The 23,945-nt window shown below is 37.9% G+C and overlaps 4 protein-coding genes across 4 annotated transcripts; 2 read left to right on the top strand and 2 right to left on the bottom strand.

Moving 5' to 3' along the window:
* Positions 1–3,374: 3,374 nt before the first annotated feature.
* LOC137734374 (uncharacterized) lies at positions 3,375–8,367 on the top strand. Its single transcript, XM_068473651.1, has 8 exons — positions 3,375–3,570; positions 4,278–4,900; positions 5,172–5,519; positions 5,633–5,878; positions 5,970–6,368; positions 6,481–6,735; positions 6,826–7,687; positions 7,808–8,367. Exons 1-7 carry the CDS (start codon positions 3,375–3,377, stop codon positions 7,015–7,017), a joined length of 2,259 nt encoding a protein of 752 aa, XP_068329752.1. The 3' UTR covers positions 7,018–7,687; positions 7,808–8,367.
* A 2,975-nt stretch (positions 8,368–11,342) lies between these two features.
* On the top strand, positions 11,343–15,054 carry LOC137735138 (NAC domain-containing protein 68-like). Its single transcript, XM_068474524.1, has 5 exons — positions 11,343–11,617; positions 11,874–12,439; positions 12,536–13,009; positions 13,107–14,219; positions 14,330–15,054. The coding sequence occupies exons 1-4, from the start codon at positions 11,401–11,403 to the stop codon at positions 13,266–13,268; spliced, it is 1,419 nt and encodes a 472-aa protein (XP_068330625.1). The 5' UTR covers positions 11,343–11,400; the 3' UTR covers positions 13,269–14,219; positions 14,330–15,054.
* Positions 15,055–15,399: 345 nt separating this feature from the next.
* On the bottom strand, positions 15,400–17,343 carry LOC137735579 (protein ARV 1-like). The gene is made up of 8 exons (XM_068475010.1): positions 17,271–17,343; positions 17,099–17,188; positions 16,943–16,988; positions 16,751–16,833; positions 16,530–16,623; positions 16,076–16,142; positions 15,891–15,958; positions 15,400–15,551 (listed from the first exon to the last, which is right to left on the bottom strand). Exons 4-8 carry the CDS (start codon positions 16,797–16,799, stop codon positions 15,527–15,529), a joined length of 303 nt encoding a protein of 100 aa, XP_068331111.1. The 5' UTR covers positions 16,800–16,833; positions 16,943–16,988; positions 17,099–17,188; positions 17,271–17,343; the 3' UTR covers positions 15,400–15,526.
* A 4,093-nt stretch (positions 17,344–21,436) lies between these two features.
* On the bottom strand, positions 21,437–23,614 carry LOC137735582 (B3 domain-containing transcription factor NGA1-like). Its single transcript, XM_068475013.1, has 3 exons — positions 23,485–23,614; positions 23,152–23,288; positions 21,437–23,072 (listed from the first exon to the last, which is right to left on the bottom strand). The coding sequence occupies exon 3, from the start codon at positions 23,023–23,025 to the stop codon at positions 21,697–21,699; it is 1,329 nt and encodes a 442-aa protein (XP_068331114.1). The 5' UTR covers positions 23,026–23,072; positions 23,152–23,288; positions 23,485–23,614; the 3' UTR covers positions 21,437–21,696.
* Positions 23,615–23,945: the final 331 nt, after the last annotated feature.

Raw genomic sequence — 23,945 nt, 5'->3', positions numbered from 1 at the left:
AATGTGGGAGAGACTAAAAAGAGTATGTGAAGATTATCTCACTTCTAAGTAACAATATAAAATGGTAGTCAAAATTTCTATATGCATATGCATTGTTTTTTTTTAGGATATGGGATTCATAGGCTCAATAATGATCTGGTCAAAGAATAAATTTCATGCGACATGTCACGTACCTATATATCATTACCGCATGAGTATAACGAATCATCTAAATCATACACATGTTGAAAAATTCTACAATCCATCATCCGAACGACTACTAACTCTTTGGTCCCACACCCCTCCACCTTGGTCGTTATCCAGGTTCGGACGGTTAGAACTACATTCTTGTCACTCTACTCTAAACAATTATTTATTGTGACTTGTGAGCAAAGCTTCCCATGTATCAGACTCTAGAATGTTCTCTCGATTGTATGTTTCCCTCCAAAAAATATTGAAGAAAGTTACTAAAGCTCAACCTTTCAAGCAAGGCTGATAAGATTCCCACGACGGGACAAAATGGATTATAAACTTAACTAACGCGTTAAAAGTAAAAGGAATTACCATCAAGAAAACTTGGTTTGGCTTGCAGCTCAAAGAGTTAGGTCTTGGAGTCTTTGGAACTAGGGAGAAAGAGGAGGGAGAAACATGCCCTAACTAGAGATTCTTTGAGAATGAATCATTCAGCTACAAATATAGGTTGAGAACCTTAGAGAGAGGATTCTCTAATCCCCCAGCCACGCAAAGAACCAAAAGAAACCCAAAACGCCACCATGCAAACGGAGTACTTTCCTTAACTTCCCTCTGAGTATTCCAGCCATCGTAAGCCTCTGCCACCATAGGAAGCCCACATTATCCAATAGCAAACACCATACAATCGCCCAAGCTCTCTCTCTTTCATGCAAAACTGATAAACTTCTAGCTTCCACACCATGCCTCACTTGAGCAAGCCATTATTTGCTTAATCATGTTATCTTCGAGTCATTGATACAACTGGGATATTTCCTTAAACATGCTAATTCTTTCGAGATATTTCGGAACATGGTACAAAACCGAATCAAGGGAGACAAGAGGATATTTTCAAAGCCTAAGTTCACCTCAACCCAAAAGTCCCCCAACAATAACTGCCAGTATAAAAATATTATAGTAATCAGACGCATATAAAGTACAGAAAAATTGTAGCATTGTAACTAATTCGTACTCTCAACTATGAAGAAGTGAGGTTATACAGTCAAATCAAGAGAAATGATAATATGCACTCTTTTTAACCTCTTACATATTTATGTTAAGTCTTGTGAGTTATTTGTTTTTAGTTTATTTAATCTAACGGCTAAAAACACAAAAAGTTATGAGAGTGAGTAAAAGTAGTAGGTAAAAATTATCTCACTTCTAATTAACAATATAAATAGTAGTCAAAATTTCTATATGCAGATGCATTGCCTTTTTTTCGATATGGGATTCATAGGCTTAATAATAATCTCTTTGATCTGATCAAAGAACACATTTTCATGCAACATGTCACGGAATCATATATCGTACCTCATGAATGTAACGAATCATCTAAATTATCAGTGTTCTAAAATGTTCATCAAATAGGGTAGGAGTTAGTCGGCCGCCGGGATTTATGCTAAAATGTTCATCAAATAGGGTAAGAGTTAGTCGGCCACCTAGGCGCTATTTAGGCGGTCTGGTGGTCTCGGCAGTGGTAGGCGGCGATCTAGCGGCCTCTCGGAGCCTTGTCGGTTCTCCGTTTCACTGCAATCTGACGAGAAGAGAAAGATTAAACTGGAAATCTCAGCGATACATACAAACCCCACTTGATTGTTCAAAGAATCCACCTCAGATTTCTTTGGATGTTGTTTGCTCGTTGGGATTTTTGGAATTCTATCGGACTTTTGGAATAAAGTTGGAGGTTTTGAGTAGCTTTGTGGAGGCGGTGGGAGAGGTCCGTTAGGGAGAACAACCCAGTTCTAAGAGAGAGAGGAGAAGAAGTGAAGAACAAGCGGAGACGGAAACGAGGCTGCTTATAATACCAAAAAGAAATAGAATGAGAGCCGGAGATGTATGAGTATAAAACAACCCATGTGGTTATAATAAAGGGGAGAGAGAGAGAGAGAGAGAGGTAAAGCATATAAACCTGCACGATTTGGCTTTTTTAATTAATATATTGAAACTATGTTGCAGAAGGGAGAGAGGAGAAGAGTAAAAGCTGCATGGTTTGGCTTTTTTAATTAATATATTAAAACGATGTTGCAGATTGGAGAGAGAAGAGGGAAAGAATGGAGAAAGAATGGGGTGGGTTGGGGTGGGCTGGGCTGGGCCATTATATGTCGTTACTATTTTATTAATTTTTGAATTTGGGTTAATAAAACAGTCCGTCTTATTAAGTATAACTAGTTTTTGTTATAATAAATTTAATTAAATTTCCGAAAATTATAAATCCGTCTATATATACATTAAACATTCACATATGTATGTTCTTCTATAAGAAATAACATATTAGTCAATAATTATTTAAATTTGATATAGTAAATTTAATTAATTCATAAAATATATAAGAAATTTATCTAAATCAGCCTAGATCCCGCCTAGCCGTCTAGGCACTAGTCGCTAGCCTGCCGCTCGATTAGCGCCAAACGTTTTTTAGAACCTTGTAAATTATACACAGCGGTCAAAAAAATTTGACGATCCCTCGTTAAGACGAATACTAACTCTTTGGTCCCACACCCCTTCACTTTGATCGTTTCCGATTCTGACAGTTAGAACTACATTCTTGTCACTCTACTCTAAAAAATTACTTCTTGTGACTCGTGAGCAAAGCTCCCATGTTTCAGAGTCTAGAAAGTTCTCGACTTTTCCCATTGTATGTTTCCCTCCATAAAATATTGGAGAAGGTTGATAAAGCTCAACCTTTCGAGAGGGGCTGATAAGAATCATAAGATTCCCATTTTAGGACAAAATTATAAACTTAACTAATGTTTTGAACTAACGGATAAAGTTAGAAGGGTTAAAATTTTAAACTAAATTTATAAATAAATTAATACGTCATAAACAATAAATAAGTATATTCATTAATATTTAAGTAATAATCCAATTTCTAACAATCACATATCATTTAATTTACAAATCTAATTTTTCTAACATTATTCATAAATTAAAAAACACGATTATAAGCGAGTGAGGTTCATACTCAAAGCCATTTCTGTCACCATCAAGAATACTTGGAAGTCAAGGAGCACAGTGGCACTGACTTTACCTTTCTGTACAACTTCACTTGCTCTACTTCTGCTTTCTTTTCTGAAGACAAAAACATCTGTTTTTCTTGTTTACAATTTTATGAAACATTTCTTCACCAAAAAAAAAATTATAAAACATTTGAAGGAGAAGGACGAGGGATGGAAAACAGCAGCACCACCACCAGAACAACAACCGCACAATCGGTGCCGGACATGGTGGCTGCGATCAGATTCCATCCCACTGAAAAGGAAATGGCAGACTTCTTGAGGAAGAAGATGAAAAGTCAGAAATCCCAAGCCTGCCACTTCCTTCCTGTCATCGATGTCTGCAAGTTCGAGCCTTGGGATTTACCTGGTAACCCATTATTCTATCTCACATTTTCTTTAAAACCCAGGTATATATTATTTTTCACGGTATGATTTTTGAGCATGCATAATCTTGTTTTATTTGTTCAAGACTAGGACCTCGTTTGGCGTCTAGGATTAGATTGGATGGAGGAGTTACTAGGTTGAATGGATGGATGTTGAATGAAGATATAGATGTTAGTTTCCGATATTTTGTGCCCAATTGAAGGTAGAAGATCAATTGGTCATGGGGGGAACTTGTCCCTTCCAATCCTTCCATGGTAGGATTAGGAGGGATAAGTTGGCTTGATGAATAATCCGTCTTCTACCTTCAACTTGGAAGTTGCATTCTTTGCTTCCTTCAACTTACATCGAGGGATCGTTCAGTGTGAAGGATTGGATTGTGTTGGATATCTCATCACATTCAAGGTATGTCTGATGGTATTATGTGCGATTGGACATGAAGGAAACTTATTCCTTCAAATCCTGCCAATTTTGTAGTGATTGGAAGAAATAAGTTTCCTTATGAGTAATCCATCTTCTACCTTCAAAGTGGACAAAATTTCTTCATTTATCCCATCAACATAGCTTAAAGATTGTGAGTTATCCAATTCGATCAAATCCTAGGCACCAAATGGACCCTAAATCTAATGAGTTATTCAATCCAATATAATCTTTAGTCGTTATAAATTTTCATTATCTTGCTTTGTGTTGCAGAACACATGTTCCCTGATTCTGTTTTTCAAGCTAAGGCGTGGTACTCCTTCAGCTGGTGTGATTACAAATACATAAATAGTCTTCGCTGCAACAGAGTCACAGAGCATGGCTCTTGGAAGATCACAGGCAAGCCGCGGGATATCAGCTTGAAATACTTCACTTGCAAAAAGAGGACATTAACCTTCCAAATCAAGACCTTCCAAGAAGGTGGTGCGTCTAAATCCGTTAGGACTGGCTGGATCATACACGAGTACTATTGCACTAAACCTAAGCAGGGTTCTAGTCCCCGTCAGGAGAGGGATCTGAAGAGGGACTATGTTCTCTGTCTCCTGAAGTATAAGCCAGTTGATTCTAAGTCTGATAAAAAGAAAGCTGAGGGTACATCGGTCTGTGATGATTTAGCGGATCCTGGTAATAGTGGCTACATTGCCTCTAGTCCCAGAGATGATCACACCGCTTCTGCTGCTGCAATGAATCATATGACTCCAGATACAGAAGAAGTTTTGACATATAAAGAGCTAGAAGATGATCTACTTGGCAGTGGAAATCATGATCATGGTGAACCTGGTGGCGGTGTCTCATCTGATTCTATTGATCAAGCTCTCCGTGACATGATTCATGAGGTTTGGTTTTATGTCCCCGTATGTATTTATCTTTATTGTTTTTCGTTTTAATAAACATGGAATCAGAGGGAGGTTTCTGGATGTGTTGGTCCTCTCTCCTTCATGACTAAGAGTAGTACTTTGTACCTTTGACGGGCATGAGCTAATCTTTCATGAAGAACAAAAGAACTTTTCCGAACATTTTCTGATGTAAAATGTTAATATGTGGCACAAGAAGTGTATCAAAACTTAACACTTGCTTGTTTTGTGATTCTTAATCTGGCACTGGCAGTCATATGCTCCGCTAGGAGGATTTCTGGATTTACTCTTTCCTCCTCCTGAGCCACCTCAGCCACATCAGCCACATCAGCCGCATCAGCCCCCTCAGCTTGGAAATGCTCCTGATATCTATAGTCATGAATTAGTTGATCCTGGTTCTGGTACTGGTGGCTGCATCCCCTATAATTTTGATGACCAAGCTGCTGCAATGAATCATATGGTTCCCAACACAGAAGAAATTCTGGCAGACAAACAGCCAGAACGTGCTGTGCTTGGCAGTGGCGATCATGATGATGGTGAACCTGGTATCGGCATTTCATCTGATTTTAATTATCAAGCTGTAGATGATATGACTCTGGAGGTAAGGATGAATACTTGTTTTTAAACATTCTGATGTGGATTTTGGTAATACGAATTGCAAGAAGTATATCAAAATTTACACTATGCTTTGTTTGGTGAATCTTAATATGGCAGTTTTATGATCAGCTAGAAAAAGATTTGGATTCACCCGTATCTCCTCCCGATCCACCTCAGCCACACCAGCTGGGAAATTTTCCGGACGTCCATATTGGCGAATTCAGTAACTGGCCATCTACCATTGGGGACAATGATTCTTATGATATTATTAAGAATAACATTGCAACCAATTATGATAATGAACCAGTTGTCAACATCGCTTATAATTCTCAAAATCTTGCTACAAATGAAAGGATTTCCGAGGTGAGAATGAACTTTTTATTATGTGAACTTAATATGGTGCACCATAAATACATCAAAACTTAACGCTTGCTGGTCGTGATTCTTCATCCAGGCTTATTCTCAGCCAGAAGAAAATTGGGGTTCACCCTTTCAACGGTTTGATCAGCTACAGAATTACACATTGCAGTCATGTGCTTCAGCTGGTGAATATCTGAATTCACTCTTTCCTCTTCCCCAGTCACCTCGGCCGCATCAGCCACCTCAGCTTGGAAATGCGCCTGATATCTGTAGTGATGAATCAGTTGATCCTGGTACTGGTGGTTACATAACCTATAATACTGATAATCAAGCTGCTGCAATGAATCATGTGATTTCCGACACAGAGGAAATTCTGACGTACAAACAGCTAGAACTTGCTGTGCTTGGCAATGGTAATCATGGTGATGGTGAACCTAGTAGCGGTATTTCATCTTATTTTATTGATCAAGCTCTAAATGATGTGATTCTGGAGGTGAGGATGAATACGCATTTTAAAGATTTCTGATGTGAACTTGGTAATACGAAACACAAGAAGTTACTCAGAATTTAACCTTGGCTTTGTTTTGTCCATCTTAATATGGCAGTTTCCTGCTGGGCTACAAAAAGATTTGGATTCACCCTTTCCTCCTCCCGAGCCACCTCAAACACATCAGCAACACCAGCTGGGAGATGTTCCAGATGCCCATAGCAGCGAATTCAGTAACTGTCCATCTCCAATTGGGGATAATGGTTTTTATCTTACAAATAAGAACAACATTGCAACCAATTATGACAACGAACAAGTTATCAACATCGCTTATAATTCTCCAAATTGTGCTGCAAATGAAAGGATTTCCGAGGTTAGACTGAATTTTTATTACATGAACTTAATATGGTGCACCAGAAGTACATCAAAACTTAACGCTTGCTTGTCATGATTCTTCATCCAGGCTTATTCTCAGCCAGAAGAAAATCGGGGATCACCCTTCCAACCGTTTGATCAGCTACAGAATTACCCATTGCAGTCACCAATATTGTTCTCAGAACTGGGAGAGCTTCTGCTTGCCAATACCTGTATTGGACGCAACGAGTCGCAATCTTTAAATATGGAGCTTGCGACTCTTTTCCCTCAAAGTTCTTGAATAACAGAGGCATCGTACACTCTTTCCAATGGCTTCAACCTATGAGAATCATTGGGATGGGTGTATGATGGGTATAGTGGAGTAAACCAGTGATACTAATGCTGAGTTACTCCACGGACGTGCAAAAGATTATTCTGCGTTAGCTATTGGAGGAAAACTCCAATATCGTTAATGACAACGATACTCTTATCTGTAGGAGAATATTAAGAGGGCCTTGTAAGAATGTGTCTCAAACTCGCATTATTACATCGTGATATTCTCCTACAAATAATTGAAAGACACTCACAATTATCTACATTTCTGAAACCAAGATATGTAGTCTTTGACACACAGTATTGGTTTTGGACAATTATGCCCGAATCATTGTTGTGTGTCACATAATCTCCAAGTCCTGTACACTTCAACCTTGTTAGGTGAACTTTTGTTGGTACAAAGGAACACCTGAAAATGCAAATGGTTGAACTGCTATCCGGATTCTCTGAACCCAACGAGTCCAGATAAGGTAATAATGTCTTTTCTCAGAAGCATTATTCGAAGACGGTACTTCTTCTATAAACACAACTACAGATATTCCTCAGACAACTGCAATATCCACCAACATCCATTCCTGTTTACCCCCATGGAGATGCTCCAAGACGGATCCAAATGCAGAGCAGTTTCAAGAAACAAGGTGAGAAAATCAAGCTGAAAACATCACAGTGATTAAATGAATGGTCTTATGCTTAACCCTTGACTCCGAGAAGCTATTTTCTACGTTCACTGATGTTCTTAATTTGATTTCTGTCTGCAGGACTGTGAAGCTGCAGCTAGCGCATTGTATTGCTGTCTGCTCATACCGTCTGAAGCAGGCAGGCATGGAATGCGCAGCGAATTTGAAGGGTTCTTTCAATTTCCCGGAAGCATCTCCATTAAGCGATAAATCAAATCGTCCAGGGTAACAACATTTCAATTCCAACCACGTCCTATGATTTTCGATCAAAAGCGGATTTGCTTTGTTCCACCTTCACTATACAGGAGCTGCTGCTACATGGCTGCTGAAGACTCAACTGATATATTAACATAACCAGACACTTATGTGATGTCTTGGTTATGAAAGTTGGAGCTTTGAGTTCCATCCTCGATGGAGTAGTGGTTACAATTATATTTCAAAAAACATGTATGATCAAAATTGAAGGTTTTAAACTTATCAATGACCTACTTTTTTGAGTGTGAAACACCAAAACTTGTATCTTTGTTAATATTGCTTTTATTATCATGTCCTTGAGAATGTTGTATCAAAAGAAAAATGCTTTTGTGAATGTGGTTTATTTCGAACATTTGAATGTTGCATGGAATATTTTGTATTGGCTTTTCGTTTTACTTCAAATATTTTCTGCTATTTTTGTCACTTAAATACTGGTTCCGGGCATTTCAATATCATGGCTGCCAATGTAATAGACAAAATGAAAGCAATGAATCAATGAATGAGGCAAAGAAGAATGCGAATTTGAGATTAAACGTTGGGAAGAGAAGAATGGTTAAGAGTTAGATTGTTACTGTGAAGAACTTAATTTGAAATATTTTAAATTGTCAAATTTTTACAGGTTGTTGGAGTTTTACTTCTTGTAAATCACTCGTGCTCTTAAAAAATCCAATCAAAATAAGTTCCTCCTGGTGTAATTCATCTAAATTATACACATGCGCAAGTATTACAAGTAAGCCATATACAAACTCGACATCCGTTGTACTTTGAACTTCCATTCTTGTCATGGACATGCACAGTTAACGTAGTGATGTAGTGTATTCACTGGAATACGTGGTTCCCTCCAAAAAAAAATATTGGAGAAATTTACCAAAGCTCAACCCACTTGAAGTGCATTTTTGCTCATCACTATTTAGTGTGGTGTATGCTCATTATCCTATTTATCATCGTTTGATGAGTTTAAATTTTATGATTTATTCCTATCTACTACACGAATCTTGAAATTCAAACTCATTTAACAATAATAAATAAAATGATAAGCATACACCACATTAAATAATGATGAGCAAAAATACTTCTACTTACTTGGAGCATGTCCACCCCTCGAAATTGGCCCACGATTAAATCCCCGCAATTCCTCTAAAATCGGCTCCAGCGCATGCCTATTAGTAAGGCAATTTAGTGGGCCCATCTCCCAAGGACCGAGCAGTTGGGTGAGCATGACCTGACTCCTCGCTTGAGACTGTCTGACGTCAGAGTGACGTCACCCAGATTTATAAATTTTTTGCGTCAGGCACATGCAGTTCACACGCAAGTTTAGGCATTTGAGCCGACAACATGCAAGCGGTGAGGCCCGCGTGGCAGCGCACTCAACTTCTGTTCACGTGGAACTTTGGATTTCAGATTTGAGTTAGCAATAATGTGATCCAATCAGTTGTTTATTAAATATTATTTTCTCTACTTTTAAACACTTTCAAAATATCTTAAGAGCCATGTACAGCTGGTGATAAATAAAAAAAAGGTCTTTACCTACGCACAATAATGTGATTCAATCAGTTATATTATTTTTTCTATTTTTAAACACTTAAGAGACATGTCGTGCCAATTATTAAAAAAAAAATAAAAAAAAAATCTTTTGCGCGAGCATAATAATGTGATTCAATTAGTTGTCAAATGACCTTTTTTTTTTATTTTTTATTTTTAACAAATGATGATTTCTATACTAAAAGGGAGGGGTAGACTTAATCTCACAATGAGCTAGTAATAATGTAATACAATCAGATGTTTATTAAATATTATTTTCTCTATTCTTAATGTAAATTCAATAGAATGTATATGGAAATTAAAAAACCGATTTTATTATGTGGATTCATCTACTTTGATTGGTTTATGAGGGGTTTCTTCTAGCATGTTTAAATATTATTTATTTACTTCAAATATTTGACTTTTGTTTTTTCAAAAAAAAAATTATTGAAGCAATTAACACATATAAATACATTTAAAACATGTAAATCGAGCGTAGCAAGTTGTAATTCAAAAAATGTATTCTGCATGCGCATGAGTGCATGCATGAAGGCTAGTCTGCTAAGAAATTTGACGATCCCTCGTACGGACAAATACTGACTCTTTGGTCCCACACCCCTTCACTTTGGTCGGGTTCCGACAGTTGGAACTACATTCTTATCACTCTACTCTAAACAATTATTTCTTGTGACTTGTGAGCAAAGCACCCATGTTTCAGAGTCTAGAAAGTTCTCAGACTTCTCCCGATCGTATGCTTCCCTCCAAAAAATATTGGACAAGGTTGATAAAGCTCAACCTTTCGAGAGGGGCTGATAAGAATAAAATGGTTGAGCCATGTGGCACAACATGAGCTGTTAGATAGCAAAAAAGTGTAACCACCTAAATGATTCTTGTAACCGTTAGGTGCAGTTTGCCTCAGGAGGGGCGGATAAGAATCAGAAGATTCCCACGGCAGGACAAAATTATAAACTTAAAACTTCCGCGTTAAAAGACGTTGATGTCATCCACATATATGTCGCAGCCATGTTTGTGACTGAGGTAAACTTGTATCACAAGCTCAAGACTTTAGTATAAATTTGCACCTTCAGTTTTAGTATTTGTTCTATTTGGGTCTTTGAACTTTTTTTTAACCAAATTGGTCCCCTAGCTTTTTTAAAATGTGTGGTAAATGAGGACAATTCTTTACAACCTAATAAATGGTTTGGGTTCGCCACTTAGTACTACAGTTAGTGATTTTCCTCTTCATTGGTAAGCGAGAGATTTCAGATTTGATTCTTAGCTCATTATGAGACTTAGGTAGCCCACTCTCCTGCCTTCTTAGTGTAGATAATATAATTTGTTAAAAAAAAAGTTTAGGTTCCAAGTGGTTGGCACCTCTGTAATGGTGTAATGGTGTTGGTTGATTAATGAAATCTCGTTGTTGTTTCTTGTCGAAAAATTAAGCATAGCCAAGTTAGTTAGAACAGTGTAATATTCTCACGTCGCTTAAGTTAAAATTGATTTGTAATTAACATCGTATAAATTAAGCGTAACCAAGTTAGCTAGAACAGTATGCTCTTCCTCTTCTCTCGTTACTAAAGTTAAAATTTATCACAATGTAATTTAAATTGGACTCCAGTATATTACTCGAATAAAAGAAACTGATAAGAAAAGGTTGGAAGACCAAAATGAAATAAACCCCAAAAGTGTAGGGAGCAAAAGATGAACTTACGCCATAAGCTCAAAGACTAGGAAAAAGCACTAGTCAACTTTCAAAACACCAGTGCTTCGAGTGATAAGTGGGTCTTTGATGAGTGTATTAAGTGTATATAAATACAACACCGATGAAATGCTGCTTCCCCACGCAATCCAAACAATAATCACAGTTCGATCGGGGGGAGAGAGAGAGAGAGAGAGAGATGAGCAGTAGCAGCAGCAACCGCAGCGGCATGACAGCTGAAGAAGGAGATGCAGTGAGTGTGAATGTGATCCCACTACCTGGGTTCAGATTCTACCCCACTGATGAGTCGCTGGTTAGCTACTACTTGAGGAAGAAGATAGAGGGCACCGACTCCCGTTTCCGCCACTTCATCCGTGAAATCGATGTCAGCAAGTACGATCCCGGCGATCTTCCAGGTAACCAATTATTGTATCTTACTTTCTCTTCACTACCCGTATCTTGTTTCTGATGGATTATGACGTTGTTTACGTAAATTTTCAATCTTTGTGCTGTTTTTTTTTTCCTTCAAGATTTGAAGTTTGGTTGGCTTCACATTTCAATATTTAGTTTATGTTGTAATGATCTTTTTTCAGTTTTTGTGATTTTGTACTTCAAGAATTGGAGTGGTTGGTTTCAAATTCTGAACATTTTGTTTTTGTTGTTGGATTTCAGAATTCTTCTTCAGCCGGCCCGATTACAAGTACGCCAACAGCACTCGCTGTAACCGGGCCACAGACGAAGGCTTTTACAAGATCACAGGCAAGGAACGTGAGATCAAGGCCGAACGGTCCAAAGCTGTGATTGGGATGAAGAGGACTCTGACCTTCTATTTAGGTCGTGTGGCCAATGCAACGAAGACCGATTGGATATTACATGAGTATTATCTCACTGAAACTGAGGCGGGTTCTAAACCCACCAAGCGGATGGACCTTGTCATCTGCCGTCTGAAGAACAAGTCAGCTGGTTATAAGGAGCCGAAGGTTGATTCAATCCGCGGCGAATTAGCTGATTCGGGAGCGAATTTTGAAGAAGATCGAGATGCTGTAAGTGATGTGATTGTGGAGCCAGTGGAACATTTGGGATCCAAAGAGCCAGGAGATGTTAATAGGTCTGAGTCTCCAGATGGTTCTTGTCCTATGGACTGCAATGGCATTTTGACCGTTGATAGTGATGATGAAACTGGTGGCTGGAAATTCAATGATTCTGATGATCCAGTTGCATCTGATATGGTTCGAGAGGTGAGATAATCATATGCTTTTTCCACATGTTTTGTATGAACATGCAAAGCCTACCAAAGTTTAACACCTGCTTGTTTGTGATTCTTAATCCACCAGTTGTGTGCTGAGGGGGAAGTTCCAAATTCACCCTCTCAACCGCTGCAGCCACCGCAGACACCACAGACATATCAGACTCTGCCGCCATACCAGCCACAGGATTACTGCCCCTCCACACTGCAGCCACTGCAGTCACCACAGCCACATCAGCCACCGCAGTCACCACAGCCACATCAGCCACCGCAGCCACATCAACCACAAGACTACCGCCCCTCCACGCTGCAGCCACTGCAGTCACCACAGCCACATCAACCACAGGATTACTGCCCCTACACACTGCAGCAGCCATTACACAGTAGGCATGGAATTGATCCCAATGTCTATGGAGATTGCACAAAGCAGCAATCTTTAATCCCGGATAATAGTTCTTCTCCTGAATACAAGAATAGTATTTCAACCAATGATCGCTATGAACAAGTCAGCAAACTCGCTAATGGTGTTCAAGATCGAGCTACAGATGAAAGGATTTCAGAGGTGAGAAGTTGTTTCCTTCATTTTATATGAACTTTCTAATATAGAGCACAAAATTACATCAAAACTTAACGCTTTCTCTTTATGATTCTTAATCCAGGCTTTTTTTAATCCAGAAGAGCTTATGGGTCCGTTTGGTTACTTGTTGATGTCACCAATGAACACGGATTTGGGAGAATTTGTGCTTTCCAGTAAATATATTGGATGCATTGATGAGTTGCCGTCTCTAGAAGATACGGAGATCGCAGCTTTTTTCCCATAGTCCTTGGTTTATCATTGTTGACCAGGATTAGTAAGTTAGTATCCTGGGAAGAAACAACATACAGGATTTTGGTGACTCTATGAGTCACGAGCACCAGTCTAGGATAGCAACTGCGGAGTAAGAAACGCAGCAAGATAGGTTTAGTCGGTATTACCCATTCAAGAAACACATCAGCATAGCTAGTGAACAGCAAGATCTTAGTTATTGAAAAACAACAAGATCGTAGTATCGGAAAACAGCAATAGCATGAGTAAAACATCGCCCTTATCTACACCCTTAGCTACATTTCAGGAACTTTAGGCATCAGAAACTTCTTCTGCTAGTTTTGGACGATCATGTCCAGGACAACGATGTAGGTTAGCGAAGCCTGTTCTTGTTCTTTTTGGCCATTTTTTAGCATTCCCTAGTTTTAGAAACTTCAAACCTTGTTAGGTGAACATGTTAGTTCAAAGAAACAGCAGCAAAAGCCTGTGTTTGAGAAAACATCTGGAAATCTACTCTCCCCCGACGAGTCCAGATAAAGCAAAGATGTCTTTTCACAGAAGCAGTTGTTTGGAGACCATGTCTCCCCTGTCAGCAGAACTACAAATCATCCTCAGCATAGTTGTCTTCATCAAAAGTGTACAAACCTCAGCAAAATCTTCTTCAAATAGCTTACCTTCTTCATCAAAAATCGTAAGGAACTCAGCAAAATTGTCTTCAACCATCATCCATTCGCATCCAGCCACTGGGAGTTGCTTTGAGAAGAATCCGACTGCAAAGTTGTCTTCAAATAATGCACTCTCTTCATCAAAAGTCGAACCTCAGCAAATTGTCTTCAAATAGTCTACTTTCTTCATCCAAAATCGTTAGGAACTCAGTAAAATTGTCTTCAACCATCATCCACTCGCATCTAGCCACTGGGAGTTGCTCTGAGAAGAATCCGACTGCAAAGCTGTATCGCAAGACAAGGTGAGCAATCAAATCTGAAATAGTTAATAAAAGCTCTTGTATTGAAGCTTCGGGAGGCTATTTTCCGTTTTCACTCAACTTAATTTGATTTCTGTTAACTCTATTTGCAGGTTAGGGAAGCTGCAGAGTATTGCATTGCTCTTCATCTGCCCTGGAAGAAAACAAAAACCGAGTCTTGGAAGCATACGGTTTTGAAGCAGGCAACTATAGGGTTCTTTCACCGAAGCATCTCCTCAAAGCCATCAATCAAGTCCCCGATGGGGAATGGTATAAAACCTCAATACCAAGTTCTAGTTCTAGACTCGAACTGAGTCTTTCGTTCCATAGGCGATTATTCTGGAAATGGCGTTCTACAGGATCTGCTGCAACATGGCTGCTGGGGTCTCAAATATATTACAATGACCAGACACTAATGGTGATGTCTTGGTTGTTGGTACTGAAATTTGAGGTTCCATCCCTAATGGAGTAGTAATTACAATCATTATCAAAATCGGATGATTATGATTGGGTTTAATCCTATGATAACCTTCAGAATTAAACACCCATCTTATGTAAATATTGCTTTAATTAATTTCCCTGTATCAGCTGCTGCGTTCCTGTGCAGCATTTCTGCTTTCCTGTATGTTAATGTTGTTTGTTTTCGAACATTTCAAATTTCAATGGAGTGTTGTGTGTTATATTCTCTCCTCATATTTGAACCCACAATGTTTATGCATCAATGTGATGGTATCTTAGGTCAACCAAGCATTGTCATGTGATTTAACTTTTCGTGCCTCCTTCGGGCATCCAATCCAAGTTACAACTTTTGAGTACGAAAGGAGAGTAGAATTTTGTGTTAAGCCCTGCAGTCAGCATAAAGTAGCATCAAACCTGTCATTTTTCGAACCTAAGACCTTCCAGTGAAGAGGGAAATCACTATATTGTAGTACTAAGCGGCCATCCACGGGTTAAGACGTAAAGCTGAAAATTCATATTAATACACCAAGGAGAACTGAACGGATTAGTCCAATGTACATAGGTGGAAAAAAAAATATATGCACTGCTCTATTTCATAACAGTACCATACACATCTTATATACTTACACCACATATTACAGCACTCAACACCACCACCGCCTTTGCTGGAAGTATTGATCTATTTGTTCAAATGATTAGTAAATGAGAATACGAGTCCAAAGAAATGCTGCATTTCGATGCAGGGAGAGAATTCAACAAACAATGATTTAAGATCTCAAAGTTCCCAACTCCAGCACCTCTATGTGACCAAAAACTTTACCACATGAGCACTGAAGCAGGCCGCTATACATCTACTCATAGGTGACCGAGTTATCACTGCTTCAAACAAAGAAGAAAAGAAGAATATTCAGCTGCAGTTGGCCATCCTTAGAGTAAGAGTCTATGCTAAGTAAACCTAATGTTATCTAACGCACACCTCCGCATCAAATCGAAGCAGGACATCTATTCTATATCATAAAACAATATGTGTAATCCTTAGACCTAAAGTAATCGGATGAATGAGCATCTAGCAATAGCATTTTGCCATAACAAATTTGTGATGATACTTCGCTGGTAAAGTTGACACATACATAGAGTCTTAGTTAATGAAAATATGCATTGAAAATTGCAAACTTTGAAAACATGTCCAGGACTGTAAATACATTATCATCTGACCTTTGAGTGCCAGTGTTGGATGATGAAACAAATAAATCAATGATCAAAATCACAGGACATTCCCATCCCTGTAGAACGCATAACGCATCCTTACATTAGATATGCGTTGAGTGTAATCAAGTATATTGGAGAAAAGTACAAATATGCAAGAAAGAAAAACAGGCTATTTGATTTCCGAACTATACCATCATTGCAATAAGAAACATCTTGAAGTAACTTGAAATAAATATTGCCAGCAGAAGCTCTTTATACCTGTTCCAGAATTGACAATATCACACATTCATATGTTAGGGTTTGTAAATATGTATGTATCTATTGGCTACAACAATCCACTTATCTTTTAAACCATGACTCACGGGTGAACACAAATTGTCTTTCTTTCTTATGTGTTCTATAATATTTTTCCCTAAACTTCAAACTGTGCTCTTGAACCATATCAACTTAAGCCTGACCAAATTCCTAATCATTATTATTCTCAGTATAAGCTTGAGCACCCATCATCACGCATTTTACCGACTGATCAAACAGGAGTGCTTCTTGAACAAGTTTCCAAACAGACATGTAAATAAGGAGATGCCTCAGTTAAAATCTTGATATAAATTCACTGTCATCCTGAGAAGTATCAACAAGAAATGTTACCTGAGCGGTCTGGGGAATGCGCTGAAAAGAATCCTCATCGCGAGTACAAAGGTTGAAAAAAACATGATATTCCAAAGACAATATCCATCAGCATCTGAAATAGGAACAACATTTCTTATCATAGGAGACTGAAATGGGAACATTTTAACCATCTGTTAAAACTTATAATATACCATCCTAGATGCATGAAACCCGTGAAATCCAGTAAAAATTCCACCAACCTTTTGAAATCTCCAAAGTAACAAAGCGAAGCTCATGAACAAGCCCCATTCTTCCTTGCTTCTTTCCAGGAAGAGACTCCTACCTATACATATTGCTAAGGCACCCAATGCATATAAAAACACATATTTTGCAAAAAGAATCAAAATTCAAATTTCCAAAATCAAAATCATGACAAGCATGGTAATGGATACAAGCATCCAACAGAAGAAACCCGAAAGTCGACTTCCACATTAAACTCTGGAAAGGGTATCAAAAAAACAAATAAGCAACTCCTGGGAACTCAAATTTTCAAAGAAACAGTACAACCGCAAAACCCCAGAAGCAAAAAGCAGCATAATTTTCAGTACCTGGAAAGATGGAGCTTGTGGGTCGATGACATTATAGAGTAAATGTGTGTAAGCTTTGGTCTTGTGCAGAATCGAATCAATCGGAATAATCTGGCAGTGCAAACAACAAAAAATGTAACAAATTTGTTGAATTTTGAAGGAAAAAAATTAAAGAAAAAAATAGGAGCTTTACTATGGGTTCGCATTCGATGTACTCGTCTGCAACTGCCTTGCAATTACCCTATTCACAGAAAAATCAAACCAATTTGCAATTACCCTATTTACTATGGGTTCGCATTCGATGTACTATGAGCTCCTTACTTTGGTTTGCCTTTGTTGGTACGGTTGCTAGTGGGTTTTTTCCCGCTGGCTTCCTTTGATTTGTGGCGGCTATTGCTGTGGAGGAGATTGGGGCTCTGTTTTGGGGTCCTGCTGTAGCTCTTTTTTCATCCAGCTTTGGGGCTTTAGTTATTTTGATTTCAGATGGGTGTAGGGGATGTTCGTTCGGTAAGCGGGTTGGCAGCGGAGGTAGGAAGCTGCTAGGGTTTGCTTTGGTGTTTTTCTTATTTAGGGCTCAAAACTATGTTTTGGGCTGTTGGGTTACAATAGAAGTCCATCTTTTTGTTTGTGTGTTTATTATATTTGGGCATTCTCTTATGCAATCTCTTGTGTTATAAATAAAGTAAACCCTTGACCCAAAAAAAAAAAAAGTGACATGTGATGATTGTTGGCAAGATAGTCGTTGTAAAATTAGTGTATTTGGTGATGGCGATAATAATAGAGGTGGTGATTGCAGTGGTGGGGTGGGAAGGAGTAGGAATAGGGGCGGTGGTGATGATGGTGGTAGTGATGATAGCGTCGGTCGAGATCATAGTAGGGTTGGAAAATATGCTCATGAAGATGGGATGGCTGGGGCGACGGTGATAGTGGTGGCAGTGGATGTCGAGGTGGAGGAGATGGTTATGGTAAAAGGGTGGTAGTGGCGACACGGTGGTGGGAGTAGTGATAATGATAGTCATTGCATTATGGTAAAATTTAGGGGAAGAGGTTGGATTTGTAGTGACAAAAAACTTACTATAAAAGCAATCAAGTCCATCAAAACCATGACTTTAAAAAAAAAAATAATAAATAAATAAATAAACATAAAAAGCTTAAAATCAATGAGATTTTGAATGCACATGAAGTTTTGAAGACTCACAAAAAGTCATAATTGAATACCACAAGATACTTTCATAGACTTTTTCGAAGTCATAAAAGTCTTTGGACTCATTTAAAAATATTTTTAAAATGACTGAAAACTATTTTGGTGAAAATGTTTTTGGAATCAATTTTTAGTAAAAACTCAAATGAATCTTGATATAACACTTGAAGTGCTTCCCTCCAAAAAGTTGGAGCAAAAAAACTTTTTATTTAAAGCGCTTTCAGTCATTTTCAAATGAACATTTTATTGATTCAATGTAGGGTGACTTTTGTTGACTCCTAAAATTCTTATTGAATACACTTAAATTTGAGAGTCAAGTAAAGTCTATTAAACTCCATACAGTACACCCCCAATATTACTACGGATGCATTTAAAATTCTTACCACAAACCCTCAATAGTCTCTCTCTCTTCGTGCCCTTGCAATTTTGATCTTAGTAAACAATCGTAGAAGAGAAAGTTGGCTAGAGCCCTAATGTGGTCCATGCAAGTTTGTGCCCAGTTAAAAAGAGTCAGTATGCTTGCATCTTGGCATAGCTTAACGTATTTTGAGACTGGTGAGAAATAAGTACGAAAAATTGCGCGCTTGCGCTTGCGTGCAGCATATTAGGATTTGTCTTCTACCTTTAGCCATGTGACATGTTCATCACCATCATCATTGTGCCTTCTAATATTAAGCCTAGATAACCTACATAGACTTCCTTGCTGTACATATATAGGCCATATATAGGATGGGCACTCTCCAGAGACCATTGCTAGCTAGACTTGATTACCAGTTGGCATGGTATATGATCGTTCCAATAAACTCACCTTGCTGTATTTATACTTTTCTTTTTATACATAATGTCGATATAGCTTCTAAATTTCATTTTTCAAGTGTGGATTTTTGTTGATGCGTCCTTAAATTAACGAGGAGCATTGCTAGGGTTGATTGCCATTTGAATACTTTACCAACAGGATCAAATTAGGGTTTTTGATTTCATGAGCAACACAGTAACCCTAACCCTAGACCAAGTTGAAGCTGATCAGGAAGATTAACGGCAAGCGGCTGTGAAAACAATCAATCATAATCCTGATTTTTCGTGGCCTGCACAACAATCTTGTTAAGTTACAGTAAGGTGTTTGATGTTGTAACAATGGAATTCTGCAAATAAATACATGTAGTTCTAGTTTGTATCATTCCTTTGGGAAAAAAAATAAAATTATATATATGTGTGTGTGTTGTATCTCAAATATAGATTTGAACAAAATTTGATGAGTTTTAATTTTGAGATTTTTGTCTATGCATTACACGAATCTCGAAATTCAAACTTATCTAACGATGATAACTAGGGTGGTGAGCATACATATCATAGTTTATTGTGGTGAGAAAAATATTTCCAATTTTTAAACCAAATTTTATAACATGTTGATGTGGATGTTGATGATTAGATTCTTACTTAAGTGTTGATGAACGTGTTTATTTCATATTGGTGACATATTATTTGGTTTGCAAATTTAGTTTAAAATTTGGTATCCCTAACATTATCCTACTGATTAATAGCATTAATCCTAAATTTAAGTCCTCACATATAACAATTTTACATTACATATATAATAAGTTCATATTATGCATTGATCTTAGTTTACTTAACTGTTTTTTGGGTAGTAATTTGTTTCAGATTATCACCTGTTCCTCTACATGCAGTACATCCTTCTTATTAATTACCTCTTATTTCTCTCTTTAAAAAGAAAAACTTAGTTCTATTAAATGAACTATAATATGGAGCCCTAGCCGGTCTTTTAGCAATTAACCAGTTTATAAATCCAATTTTGGCATGCCATTGCCAGCTAGTGTAGAGAATAAGCTAACATGTTAGAGTGCAGTGTTTAATATGGAAACTAGCATTAGATATATAGCTAGCGCATGAAGATTAACGAAAGGAGATGTGATTAATTAGTGTAGTTACAAATTAGTTAAGGTTACAAACAAGTTTAGTACTAATTATAAAAATCTTCTTCATCATATGTAAACTAATAAATGATTGCTATTCTTTTTAAGACTCATGTCTGCATGAAATAATCCATGATAATTACCAATGGTGTTGAAGATTAATATATATAGGAGTACATAATCAAGTAAATTTACTAATTAAGTGAGATGGTTAGACTATATGTATACATTCTCTTATAGATATATATAACTATATTGCAAAAAATATATAATTCTACATAGATATATAGAGGTTAATATTACACGAGAACTGCTTAATTTACAGAAAAAATTATTTAAACTGGTCTTGCAAAAGGAATTAATCGTATATATGGGGCAGATTTATGGTATTAGTTTTAATTTACACCTAGTTAAACTCTAGCAGCTGCCTGGTTTTTGCAGTATCGATATCAAGACAATTTCAAAACAGGCTGGATATATCATAAGCGAAATTAAAACATGAATTACCAAGGTAATAACAAGCTGAAAGGTAGGGGCAATAACTATATAACTATATATATATATATATATATGTGTGTGTGTGTGTGTGTGTACTTGGCCATAACACTAGAAAAACTTTGAAATAAAGTTACTAATTAAGAACACAGATGAACAGATGTACCCTTTTACATCAGTGAGCTTTCTGCACTTAGCCCTACTGTAAAGGGTGCCTAATTTAATTAGCTGCAGCTGCAGCAGCAAATAGTAATTAAACACTCTACATGCACATCCTAAAGAAACAAATTTAATTTAATTTAATTGTCCATATCAAGCATGTTGCAGCTACTGCTACATACACATATAACAGCAGTATTCAAACTAGTAATTGAGGAGAAGAAAGTTGAACTTTATATTTCAATGTATTAATTAGTAACGAGAACTAAATAATATACAATTAATATTTTCAGCCAAAAAAATGTACAATCTTTGAGGGGCAAACTTTCTCATCAAATTTCAACCTTTTTACTCTTAAATTTTGGTGGGATGTTGGTAGCTAGGTGTGCATTGTGTAGTAGTAAGGAGAGTGCATATATAAATGTGTATGCATACAGTAAGGCTCAAGCGCAAATCAGCTAATCAGTTATATATGTAAGGCAAAAAGAAATGCAGCTGCAGTAGTAGTAGTACTCTGATAAACTGAAACTGCAAATTCAACTACTAGTACGTAACTGATGTAAGGAAAATGCTTGTTCACTTCTGTTTATAATATATTGACCTGCAAATTCACATAAAATGAACTCTTTGCTAGCTAGCTTGGGATCACCATATATGTCCAAATAAAACGACAAGTAAAGTAGATTGTTCCTTTCTTTGAAAGGCAGCTGATCTTCAGCTAGACCTGTGGGGAATCATTATCCATTGGGGTACCTTTAGATTTTAATTGAAGAGGAAAGTGAACTAGTGAAGATCGAAAAGTCGTCCTTCAACAGCAAACAATCAAAAACTCTCTAGGGATTCAAATAAAACGACAACGAAGTAGTTGTAGATTTCCCTTTGTTTGAGAGGAAGTGATGGTCTGGTGGAGTACTACTACTACTTGTATTGGGCAGCCTCATGAATTGAAGCGGAGCAGAAGCCAGCGAAGACGTCGAAGATGGAAGATTATGATGATGATGATGATGGTAGGGTATTGCTGTTGAAGACAATATCTGACATTCTTGATGATCCTCCTTTTCGGTTGGACTACTTGAGCATTCCATGTTCACACCAAAAAGCCTAAGCTTTTTACCAGCTGAAGCAACACTAGCATTTTCACTACTAGTACTAGTAGTAGAACTCCTATAATTACCATGCTGATAAAGCGGAACCGAATCGATAACCCTTGGATATTGATGATGAATCACGTGATGACCTCTTCCACCTTGCAACTGATGAATCTGATGCGGTAAATATTGTTGATTCATGATCTGATGGTCATGGTGGTGGTGGTGGTACGGGTGATGAACGTTGTTGTTCGAATGAAGAAAATGTTCGCGGTGTCTAAGAGGCATAGACGATATCACAGACGAAGGCAGTGGCCTCTGCAGCAGCGAGTAAAACCTGCCTCCAGCGTAATGGTTATGATGATGTAGCTGAGGTGGAGGAGGAGGGGGAGGGCGCCGCCTCCAGTCAATAAACAACCTGTCCTTACCGGATTCCCCAACCCCGCGCTCAAACGACACAATGTCGCCGGCATCCAGCTTCTTCTCCTTCACAAAACGGCTCCACCCTTTCGTTATGACGTAGCTCTGGCTGCTATTCCAATAAGAGTACCTAAATCGCCACGGCTTCCCCATCCGGTCTTGAAAATTCAAAAACAATCCCTTCTCGTTTGATGATGAGTCCAGCGGGAAGTACCGCTCGGCATGCTGCTTCGGAATAACTAGGCGGTTGAGCTTCCCTACATCGCTCGGCGTCACAACCTTCGCAAACAAGTGCTCCCTTTCGCAGCTCGCAGGCCAGTAATTTTCGTCAGTACCACCCTCAGGAGCCTGAATATCTTTGTTTAGTGATAAGTCCATGAAGTTTATGGCTTCCGGAGAGCCGTGATTCTGAATATTAAGCCGCGGCTTTTGCTGGCCGTACTGCTGCTGGTGGTCAGGAGGAGGAGGAAAAAGGATGGCTTTGTACTTTGGTGAGGACCCATAATTGCTGTTAGTTGAAGTATGAGATGATGATGAAGAAAACTTACTGGTGGTGATTATATCCTCCTCTTCCTCTTGATCTTCTTGTTCTAGATCTTGATCTTGGTCTTCTTTGTCAGAATACCCCTTCTGATATCTTTGCATAAATTCCATGATCTTGTTATCACAATAATTTGCAATATTATCCAAAACCCTATCACCTGATTAGTGTAGTAAATAAAAAATTAAATAAAATAATAAGGAAATTTTTGTTTATTAAAAACTGGCTAGCATGCTCACCAGAAATTATACCCTTTTGAAAATTGTTATCATTTTGTGCTTCTGATCAGATCTCTGAGGCCCTAAAGTCTGAGAGTCTCATCATCCACAAAAGAGGGTCGGTGCCTTCCTTGACCACAACAGGAAAAACGCAAACCCTAATAAAACGTGACAAAATTAGTCATGGACGGCTTAACGATAAGGTCATGAAGTAGTAAACTAGCTTCTTGGTATATTAGTGTTGACCAAACTATGCTACCAAGCTAGAGAGATAGAGAGGGAGAGACACACACACACACACACACACACGCACATATATGGTTAAATTTACTGTTTAATTGAGTGGCTAATTACCTTTTGTGAAGCTCTAGAATGAGAAGCAAAACATCAAATTCCGTCTTCCATTTTTCTTGTTTAGAAGAAAACTACTATGTCTGAGAGGAGAGAGATGGAGAGAGGAATCAGAAGAAGGAGAAGAAAGTTTTATACGAAGGGGCCCATGAAAGATGAGGTTTTAGGTCATGTGAGCTTGTCCTTGTCTTCAATAATTTTTTGAGAGCAATCTCTATCTCTCTTTGTATGCACATGCATATGCATATGTATATGTATATATACAGGCCCTTTTGTAAACACGAAAAAATTCGAAATTTCGATGTCTACACGTTTAAGGCAAAAGATCCCTATTTTATTCAAAAAATGGAGATCAGTTGTGGGACCTACTCCACATTGAATTTCAAAGATTCGAATCGTCTATTTTTTAAGCCTACATTCATATATTATCCGTGAAAAAATTCAGTACAATCTGAAATCATTTG

Source organism: Pyrus communis, chromosome 5, assembly GCF_963583255.1.
Source record: "Pyrus communis chromosome 5, drPyrComm1.1, whole genome shotgun sequence".
Taxonomy (NCBI): domain Eukaryota; kingdom Viridiplantae; phylum Streptophyta; class Magnoliopsida; order Rosales; family Rosaceae; genus Pyrus; species Pyrus communis.
The sequence above is the reverse complement of the archived record's forward strand: the minus strand, read 5'-3'. Positions and strand labels throughout refer to the sequence as shown.

What these genes read in the sequence shown, in the direction of transcription:
- LOC137734374 (XM_068473651.1), top strand. Translation starts at nt 3,375, where the DNA reads ATGGAAAACAGCAGCACCACCACCAGAACAACAACCGCACAATCGGTG. An exon ending in CGAGCCTTGGGATTTACCTG is followed by an intron (nt 3,571 to 4,277) that starts GTAACCCATTAT and finishes TTTGTGTTGCAG; the next exon opens with AACACATGTTCCCTGATTCT. An exon ending in TCCGTGACATGATTCATGAG is followed by an intron (nt 4,901 to 5,171) that starts GTTTGGTTTTAT and finishes TGGCACTGGCAG; the next exon opens with TCATATGCTCCGCTAGGAGG.
- LOC137735138 (XM_068474524.1), top strand. Translation starts at nt 11,401, where the DNA reads ATGAGCAGTAGCAGCAGCAACCGCAGCGGCATGACAGCTGAAGAAGGA. An exon ending in CGATCCCGGCGATCTTCCAG is followed by an intron (nt 11,618 to 11,873) that starts GTAACCAATTAT and finishes GTTGGATTTCAG; the next exon opens with AATTCTTCTTCAGCCGGCCC. An exon ending in CAGATGAAAGGATTTCAGAG is followed by an intron (nt 13,010 to 13,106) that starts GTGAGAAGTTGT and finishes TTCTTAATCCAG; the next exon opens with GCTTTTTTTAATCCAGAAGA.
- LOC137735579 (XM_068475010.1), bottom strand. Translation starts at nt 16,799, where the DNA reads ATGGGGCTTGTTCATGAGCTTCGCTTTGTTACTTTGGAGATTTCAAAA. An exon ending in GCATTCCCCAGACCGCTCAG is followed by an intron (nt 16,143 to 16,529) that starts GTAACATTTCTT and finishes ATTCTGGAACAG; the next exon opens with GTATAAAGAGCTTCTGCTGG. An exon ending in TGTTTCTTATTGCAATGATG is followed by an intron (nt 15,959 to 16,075) that starts GTATAGTTCGGA and finishes TGCGTTCTACAG; the next exon opens with GGATGGGAATGTCCTGTGAT.
- LOC137735582 (XM_068475013.1), bottom strand. Translation starts at nt 23,025, where the DNA reads ATGGAATTTATGCAAAGATATCAGAAGGGGTATTCTGACAAAGAAGAC.